Raw genomic sequence first — 9,666 nt, forward strand, 5'->3', positions numbered from 1 at the left:
GCTTTAGAAACAACAACATCCTCCTTCCATCGGGGTCAGGGCTCTGCGAGAAGAGGGGGAAGTTTGTCAGGTCTGCCGTTATAGGAAGAATGACCGTTGGCCATACCAGATTGTTGTCCTGGAGCAGTTGAGAATCTTGGTTTTCTCTGCTCAGGCAGAATCTGAGATTCCAGATGAGGGCGGGCCACAAGGATTATGAGAGGGACGGTGATTGGTTGAAAGGGAGTTTCTGGATGTCCTTCCGGCCTGGGCTCGGACGCTACTGAATGCTGATAGGACAGATTGCTGTCGGGCTGCAAGGTCTGCTGGGAAGTGTAGTTTTCCTGGCCCCGGATTCTCAGACCCCAGAAGGGCTTCGATGCAGCGGCCGCCGGCGCCATGTCCCGGGTGCAGGTGCCCTGTCACATCAAAGGGGCTGTGGCGCTGCAGGTGGGCGATGTGCGGACGGTTCAGGGCCGGCCCGGCGTCCTGGTCATCGACGTCACCTTCCCCACTGCCGGGCCCTTTGAGGTGAGCGCCAGCCTTGAAAGGCTAGGGCCGGGCCGGGCTGGGCGGGGCGAGGAGGACCGGCCGGCTGTCTGGGCTGAGGTTGTGGACGTTGCGGGCTCCCTAGAACCATGGAGGAAAGATGGGCTGGCCCTGCTGCTCCACGGCTGGCCCTCTCTCCCTGTCCCTGTGCAGCATGTACAGTGCCAGGGATGAAGATAGAAGCCTGCTGCCCTGGAGCAAGCCCCTTCATCCTTTGGGCCTCAGTTTCCCTATAATATAGAATGAGGCAGTAGGACCTCATGACCTTAGAGGTCCCTGTCCAGCCAAGTGCATGTTGAAAATTTTAACGATCCTCCATTCTCCTGCTCCGTGTTCAAAGGCTTTTCTCACAATGATTCTAGGGTTTAGATAATAAAACACCTACGTTGTCCCCAATAAATTGGGGGATCTGTGATCTAATGGACATGGGTACTTTGACCCATCCTATTTTACTCTTATCTGATGTTGTCTTCAAATCTCCCAGAAGGGAGTCCACCAAATGTCCTTCCTCTAGTTCTCATGACATTTGTGTCTGTTAATTCTAGTGGAAACAATAAAAAAAATAATAAAGTAAAAACTGAAATCATACAGTGCTTTAAAGTTTGCACAGTACTTAACAGGCATCTCATTTGAGCCTTATAACCAGTAAAGCAGACACCACAGGCATTGTTATCCTCATTTTGCAGTAGAGGAAATTAAGGCTCAGAGCAATTCAGTGAATTATCCAGAGTCAAATGTTAAAGGTAAATGTGAACCTACATTTTCCAACCTCTTTCTAGGAAGCCTTAATGCCTTGAATCCCAGGGTTTCATTGGTTAACTCCTTTTACAACTGACCAGCCCACCTGGCATTTTTCTAGTCATACATCTTTCTGGTAAGAATATCCATTTCTGCTATTCTTCCTGCACATTTCTTTGGTAATTTGTGGAAGCCTGTTTCCACCCATTTTGACCATATTTTGACCATTTCTTGACTACATATCAAAGTGATAAAAGATTGCTTAAAAGGTGACTCAACAGAGTCTGTTTGAGAAACCTTCTGATTATTAATATTAAAAAGCAGCACAAACAGCCTTTTGCCACTTTATGGAGGATATCCCATGCAAGGCCCAAATAGAAGAGGGATTGAACAGATTATAATAGGCAATTGGACAGAAATTTATAGAATGGATCTATTAGTACTTATAACTTGGACAAACACTACATGAGTAATGGCCTGGGGCCCAGAACTGAAGAGGAAGAGAGTGAACTGGATTGTTTTGGAGAAATTATGAAGTTCTTTTAATGACTGAAAGCTTTTCTCTGAAACAAAGGCCTGTCTTTTTAACATCAGTATCCTTTTGATGATGCTATGTGGCTCTGAGTCATGACATGCTGCTGTTTGGGAAGAATTAAAGAACAATAGAGGCTGTAACAAATTGCCAGTGAAGAATTGCATAGAAGTGGCAAATAGGATACCAGAGAGATGTGTGATGGGAAAAAGATGTGGACATATGTAATTATATCATGAAGTAACTACTGAAGTCTGTGTGCTTCATTGGTATCTACATAACAAGAAGCCTAGAGGATCTATCATATTGAGGGATGGATTAGAGATGAGAAGATCTGCTTGGGTTGGGTGTACAGTATTCTGCTGGAAAGAGTACCCACATAAATGGGATGTCAGATCCATTGACGTATTTAAAAAGTCAAGTTACTACATGTTATTTTGAAAGTTTAAATTTTTCCTTAAATACACAAATATCCTCAAGTGAATAAGCTTCCAGAGCTTACCTGGATACACAAAGCCTTGTCCACTGTATTTGCCATTGGAGCATAAAGTCAGAAATTTTGCAGATCTGACCTGGTGTTTTTCCCCTCCAAAATTGTGCCAATCATCAGTGGGGACTTTTGTGTGTGTTTTCAGTTGCAGGAGATCACTTTTAAGAATTATTATACAGCCTTCTTGAGTATCCGTGTACGCCAGCTTGGCTCCCCCAACCACTCATCCAACAAATGGATTACCTGTTTACGAGACTACTGTTTAATGCCCAATCCACACAATGAGGAAGGAGCCCAGGAATATGTGTCTCTATATAAGCATCAGGTCAGTGCCAACTCTTTCTCCATTGGAGTTAAGTTGAGGAGTAAGCTCTGGGAAGAAGAGACCAGACTTCCTGCTCCTAAGGGAGAGTGAAGGTTTAAGAAAACCCAGAGGCTAGAGTTCTTCTTTAAAAAAAAAAAAAAAAAAAGATACTGGATAAATACCAGAAATGTAAGCATTTCCACATACAAAGAACAGAAAAATTAGATTATGCATGAAAGTGCACATCTCTGTTATATGTCTTATTTCTTTTCTTTTTTAAAAAATCCTACCTTGTCTTGGAATCAATGCTAAGTATTCATTAGAGTTAAGTGATTTGCCCAGGGTCAAACACAGCTAAGAAGTGTCTGAGGCCAGATTTAAGTCTAGGTCCTTCCTACTCGAGGCCTGGGGCTCTGACCACTGAGCCACCTACCTGCCCATTGTTTCTTTATATATATATATGTTTTATATATAGAATTTATATGTATAAAAAAATTCATTCAAAATATTACTTCAAAAATTGTCCCACTTATCTGTATTTCCTCTGAATTTCCTTCTATTGTGCTCTGAGAATTTTTAATGCTTCATTGATACTTTTATCATTCTTTTATTGTGTGACTCTCATTATCTCACCCCCCTCCCATTCTCCACTCCCAAAAACAAAAATATAAACCTCCCTCCAAACCAATAAGTAGAGTCAAGCAAAAAAAGTCTATACATTGACTATCTCCAAAATTAGATCTCATTCTTCACCTTTATTTCCTTACCCCTCTGTCAAGGAAGCATGTTTTATCCTTGGTCCTCTGGAATCAATTTTTGCAATTCTAGGGCCTTTTCCTCTGTCTTTTAACTCATTGGTGTATAACCCTAGGAGTGCTATCACTGGGTCTATAAGAGTGTAGACAGTTTAGTGTTTTTTTAAAACGTAATTCAAAATTGCTTTCCAGAAAGGCTGGACCAATCCACATTGTGGAGCTAGATGTCTATGGTACCTAATCACTTTCTAGATGTTTTCTGGCTTGGGAAAATAGATTTTCAAGTTGAAAATATTGGGTCCAAGGCATTATGATGATTTTATATGGGCAGCTAGGTGGCAGAGTAGATAGTGAGCTCGACTTGGACTTAGAAAGACCTGAGTTCAAATTCAGCCTCAGACACAGATCAACTGTGTGACCCTGGGCAAGTCATTTAACTCTTGCCTTCCTCAGTTTCCTCAGCTGTAAAATGGGGAAAATTATAACACCTTTCTCCCAGAGTTGCTGTGAGGATCAAATGAGATAATAACTGTAAAGTGCTTGGTACAATGCTGGGAACATAATAGATGCTATATAAATGTTAGCTATAATATGGCACTTTGAGGCTTGAAAAGGCTTAGACCTTGTAGACAAGGACAAGTGGCAAGGTCTTCTGGGCTGCATCCCCAAGGACATGGAATGAAGTTGATTCCAGGTTCTTAAGATCTCCATTCCTAGGGAGGAAGGAGTTCTTTCATACCCCAAAGGGTGAGCCTAGGTTGGGGCAGAAGGCTCCCCTGGTTATTCCCTGTCACCTGAGCTGAGAGGATCCCCAGGGGAAGCATGCTGGTGATGGAGGTGGGCCTGCCTTTATGCAGATGCTGTGTAACCTGGAGAAGGTGTTGGAGCTCCGCCTGATCCTACGGCAGCCATCTCCGTTGTGGCTTAACTTCACGCTGGAGGAATTGCAATTTTTTCAACATGGGCCACAGGTGGGAGACTTTTTCCTGATGGAGGACCAAAACTCTCAGATAAGATCCATAATATTTGTTCTAGGGCTTGTGCTAGACTATAAATTAAACTCATTAAAGGAACAATAAATTTCGAGCATTTATAAAAGGCTGGGGGAGGTGGGTATACTGAGAATCAGTTCTGGCATACCAAACTCTTTTGTGTACTTATAGCTGTGGGTATACACTTTCACTTTGGGATCAAGGCCTGGATAGATTGATTCAACAGCTGTTTACTAAATACCTACTGTGTAAAGATGGACCTTCTTGTTAGGTACTGGGGAAGATTCTACACTTAAATATGACACTGTTTAAACATGTAATTTAATAGAGAGAAAATAAATGAACTTGGGGCGGACCATTGGCATGTAAGGGCAAAGCCAGAAGAACATGGGTGTGTGAAATGAGTGTGAGGGTTAGCAGCCAAGATAGAATAAGAATTATGAGGACTGGGACAATGACGAGTTCTGTGGCTTTAATTAGGGCTGCAAATTGTCTACCAGATATCCTGAGACTACTCTTGCAACCCTCAGAGTATTCTGGGATAGGAAAGTGGAAGGTAGTGGGTATAACTGATGTGGGGATGAGATTGGGCTCTTGTCCAAAGAATTAATGACTGGAGCAGTCTCCAGGTTGAGGGAGCAAGCTTTATTGAGAGAGGGAGGAAGGTGATGGAATGGCTCTGGTGATAAAGTGGCCGTGGTGATAGAAAGGCCTGGTGGTAGAAAGGCCCTGAGAGCTTTTCAAGTTTTTTATCTTGATTCGTTTCCCAGGAAGGGGTCATTTGTTCTGGCAGTTGTTGTCCTGCTGTTCTCAGGAACTGATGTCACTTTACCCTTGAGCTACTTTGGTCTGTTCGACTTTTACCTGAGATTCACTCACAATGTAAATGGGATGCTAATGATCTGTTAAACACCCCAGGGCAACTTTTGGTCAAATTTTGCTCTTTTCTGTGCTGCCTCTAAGGAAGGTAGTGATTATGGAAATTGAACATTGTTTGAACCTAGTCCTATGTGCCTGGGAAACTGAGCCACTTGGATTTACTGTTCAGAGACTCCCAACCAAGGACCCAGATTATATCTAAAGATTAATGTGAGGAATTTTCCCAGAATTGTAAATCTAAGCAACCCATAGATCTTATCTGAAAGATGGCCCCATACTCATCAACTAGTTATTGTTTCAATGTTCTTTTGATTGTTCACAGCTACTTGGCTGTGTTTGTGGGACATTTCAGCCCACATCAAAACTGTATCCCAAAGTCAGTATGATTTTTTTTAAACCCTTACTTTCTGTCTTAGAATCAATACTGCCTATTAGTTCCAAGACAGAAGAGTGGTAAGGGCTGGGCAATGGGGGTAAGTGAGTTGCCCAGGGTCACACAGCTAGAAAGTGTTTGAGGCCAGATTTAAATCCAGAATCTCCTATCTCTAGGATTGGCTTTCAATCCACTGAGCCACTTGATTAGTAGCTATTTGTGAGTCCTTTGGTGTGCAATTAGGGCTGCAGAACTCTATCTTGTCATTTCTAATTCCCTAAGAAGAATGAATGATGATAAAGCTGAGTTAGGGAAAGAGAGAAGATTGGCATCTACTGGCTTCTCGATGCCAGTCACTGAACTTGGGAGCTGGCAATATAAAGACAAGAATGAAACAATTACTATCCTTAAGGAGTTTGTCTTCAATTGGGAGAGGCGGCACGGACCACACATCTAAGTCTTTATAAAATACAAGGCAGTCTCATTAGGGAGACCTTGGCCACTAAGGGCATATTTGGAAGATGGCCTTGGAGCTAAAGTTTGAAAGAAACTAGCAATTCTGTGGAGAGAGCAAATTCTAGGAACAGAGGCTAGTCTCTTCAAGGATCCAAAGAAGATAGACTGTCTTTTGTGAGTAATAGTAGGAAGAACAGTTTGGCTAACCTAAAGAGGGCCTAAAGAGGAGTGATGTATATAAAAAGCCTGGAAAGGTGGATTGGTATCAGGTTGTAGAGTTATGAATGCCAAACAGAAGAGTTTATATTTGATCCTAAAAGAATAAGGAGCCACTGGAGTTTATTCAAGGGAGTAACATCTGACCTGCACATTAAGAGGAGAATCTGGCAGCTTTATGGAGGATACATTAGAGAAGGGAAAGATTTAAAGCAGGGAGTCGTGGGCAGAAGGGTAAGGGCCTGACCCAGGTTGAGTGGAACTCCATGTGAGAAGAGAAAAGTGGCTGGATCTAAGAGATGTTGTGAAGACAGAAGTGACAAGATCTGGCAAATGAATGGGAATATGTGGGATGAAGGAGAGAGGAGTTGAGAACGGCTCTGAGTCTATGAACTTACATAACTAGAACATGATGGTGCTGTCATTAGAAATAGAGAAATTTAGGGGGCAGCTGGGTAGCTCAGTGGATTGAGAGCCAGGCCTAGAGACAGGAGGTCCTAGGTTCAAATCCAGCCTCAGACACTTCCCAGCTGTTTGACCCTGGGCAAGTCACTTGACCCCCATTGTCTACCCTTACCAATCTTCCTTTAAAATTTAAAAAAAAAAAAAAAAAAGAAATAGAGAAATTTAGAAGAAGCATGGCAGGGAGCAAGGAGATAACATGTTCTGTTGTTAATATGTTGCATTTCTTCCCCCAACCTCACCTCCTATGGGGATATTTTATTTTATAGAGCCCTTCATCAGCCTTTACCAAGTGGCTCTCCCACCCAGCACCCTATGAACAGCCATCTCTTCTCCTTCAGGTAAGTTTACCTTTTGTTTCTTATTTCTGGCTCTTGCTCCCTCCCTCCACCCCCTCCCCAATCCTCCTTCCTCAGTCTTCTCTCCCCAGATCTCATAGTACCTAGCTCAAAGCTTTCCATTTCCAGATTATCAATACAAGTTTGTCACACTGAATGGGTCCAGTGCTGGGTCTCTCACATGCCATCAGAACTAGTCTAGTGGCACTATACCCACTTTTTCCTGAATCCTCTATGTCCCTGCTTCCAATTCCCTAACAACCTTGGTAGAGACAGTAGGGAGTGGCTGTGGCTCTTTCAGTGTTGGGATGAGAATGGCTTGTACATCTGTGTTTGGCATATCTTGAGTCAGGCACCTGCACCACTACCCCACCCCATCCCATCCCTAGGCACATCTCAGACTTATTACCTCCTGCTGGACTACTGGCTGGTGCTTCTAGACCTGTTTAAAAGCTATGATCATTACTCATGGCTGTGGAAACCCCACTGGTCAGGATTAAAAACTCTACAGAGCTAGGGCAGATTTAATTCTAGCTACCTACTCCTTTCTAGTAACTCACTATTGTTTCTTTTAGCAAGCCCTCCCTGACCCAGATAAGGTCTCTTCAGAGGTACAGCAGATGTGGATGCTGACTGAAATGATCCGAGCCAATCGTACTACAGCTAGAATTGGTCGATTTGATGTGAGTTGTCCAGTTGCCTCTGCTTTTATCTCCCTTGCTTTTATGATGGCCAGAATTGACTAGCTCTGTTTGTGTTACAGGTGGATGGCTGTTATGACTTGAACCTGCTCTCCTACACGTGAACCCTCCCTCGAGGTTGTTTGGCCTCCAGACTTTGTTCATGACTGAAATGCTTTACTTTTTATTCCTGCTGAGGACCAAGGCCATCCTCAAACAAAAGAGGCCCAGTATCCCTTGTCTGCTCCCAGAATATCATTCTCCTCTTTGCTTCTAGTTGGGATTTTCAAGCCTTCTTGGTATTGATAAATAGCTTGAATATAAGCTCTGGGTGGAAACTCTCCCATCCCCTGGCTTCAGCCTGAACTCTGAGATGCCGACTTTCCCTCCTTCCCTGCCTCAGCTTCATCATAAAAACTCGCCAATGTTTTTTCTTTAGAACCATTGTGTGCATAGTATTGACATGGTCTATTCCTTATAGCACCTTTCACACCCCTGGATAGTTACAAGTCCTGCCTGTGTATTGCCTAAAAAGTAATTTATGTCTTCCTATTATTTCTGATCCTGAGCTTATTTGGACTTGGGATTACTCCTCCCTACAGTATAATTTTTGTCCACATACTTGTCAGCAGTATCAGGTCCTTCAACCAATCAAGTGTTTTTTAAAGAGTCTACCATGTATCCCATACTGTGCTAGGTGCAGAGGAATACCAAGACAAAGTCCCTGCCCTCAAAGAGCTTACATTCTAAAGACATGTACATACATAAGTATATACAAAAGACCTAATTTGAGCTGGTTTTCTACCTCTTTCCTGGATCTGGCTTAAGGCTAAACCTGAACTAATATCTTGGTCTTTGGAAACTTCATAGTCATGGGAAACTGCAAGCAGTAGCCATTGTCTAAATGATAGTCCAAGTAGACAGAGCCCAAAGGTACTTGGGAAAGGAGCACCCATTTCATCCTCTGAATTGACTAGAACCCCTCTCAGACACCCGTGAGATTCTGCAGGTTATCAGTTGCAAAGCAACACCTTTTTTCATAGTCAGATTATGCAATCCACAGATTGGAAAAAGAAGAGTTTAGAGAGCTGGAGCTGGATGGTTTGGGGCCTGTTTTAGGACTAGATTACTCCTCTCTCTTTCTCTTTCTCTCCCTGTCTCTCTTCCAGCCCTCTTCCCCTTCCCTACCTCCTCAGGCTGGCTTATCCCTGCAGATGTTGAGCTATACTGAGCCAGGTAGACACTTGCCTATCATCTAAATCTCAAAATCTATGCCATGCTATCAAGGGTACTTGCTTCAAATGAGACTTTTGAGTATATTACTTCCAATAGGTAGCCAACTTCCCTACTGTGATTAAAAGGAATAATAATGTATTATCCCAGTTCTGGTTCCCAGCAAAGTTTATTACTAATAATACTTCAGTACTTGGCAAGACATGAATTAGTCTGTTGAACTCGGGGACAAAGTACAGAAGAGAGGAGCTGGCAGCAGAAAGACATTCCTACAAAGAAAATATGGGCCATTTTGTGCAGGTGGACAGCAGAAACCTGCCAGATCTTGGTTCTCTTTCCTCCTGCAGATTTTTGGTTGTGTAGCTCCTGTTAGGGCAGTAAAGACTAGATTAGTACTCAGAAGTGGGAGCTTATGATGGCTTGGAAGCCAAAGGGTTAATTGCTTTGGCTATTACTCCCCTTTTTTTAATTAAAGTTTAACTATTTTTCTCCTTAATGTCCTCTTCTGATCACAAAAGTAGGGCTTGATCTCTTCCAAAAGCTAAATTCCTTTGCATTCCACACAGGCTTATTTGCTCAGCTATCACCACAGTGCAATGACCCCAGCATTCCCTTGGGAGTCAGGGACAGGTTTAGTTTATTTTCAGATATGGAAGCCAAAGAGATAGAAATTCATTTGGGGTGAACAGA

General features: G+C 42.9%; 1 protein-coding gene across 2 annotated transcripts; it reads left to right on the forward strand.

Moving 5' to 3' along the window:
* The first annotated feature begins 344 nt into the window (after positions 1 to 344).
* NICN1 (nicolin 1) lies at positions 345 to 9,341 on the forward strand. Of its 2 annotated transcripts, XM_044678339.1 has the most exons (6): positions 346 to 510; positions 2,434 to 2,613; positions 4,205 to 4,318; positions 6,995 to 7,066; positions 7,639 to 7,746; positions 7,827 to 9,341. In XM_044678339.1, exons 1-6 carry the CDS (start codon positions 379 to 381, stop codon positions 7,866 to 7,868), a joined length of 648 nt encoding a protein of 215 aa, XP_044534274.1. In that variant the 5' UTR covers positions 346 to 378; the 3' UTR covers positions 7,869 to 9,341. The 2 variants fall into 2 exon arrangements, with proteins under 2 accessions (XP_044534349.1, XP_044534274.1); XM_044678414.1 differs by lacking the exon at positions 4,205 to 4,318 and having other exon boundaries at positions 345 to 510.
* Positions 9,342 to 9,666: the final 325 nt, after the last annotated feature.

Source organism: Gracilinanus agilis, chromosome 1 (assembly GCF_016433145.1).
Source record: "Gracilinanus agilis isolate LMUSP501 chromosome 1, AgileGrace, whole genome shotgun sequence".
NCBI lineage: Eukaryota > Metazoa > Chordata > Mammalia > Didelphimorphia > Didelphidae > Gracilinanus > Gracilinanus agilis.

What these genes read in the sequence shown, in the direction of transcription:
- NICN1 (XM_044678339.1), top strand. Translation starts at nt 379, where the DNA reads ATGTCCCGGGTGCAGGTGCCCTGTCACATCAAAGGGGCTGTGGCGCTG. An exon ending in TGTCTCTATATAAGCATCAG is followed by an intron (nt 2,614 to 4,204) that starts GTCAGTGCCAAC and finishes GCCTTTATGCAG; the next exon opens with ATGCTGTGTAACCTGGAGAA. An exon ending in TTTTTCAACATGGGCCACAG is followed by an intron (nt 4,319 to 6,994) that starts GTGGGAGACTTT and finishes TTTATTTTATAG; the next exon opens with AGCCCTTCATCAGCCTTTAC.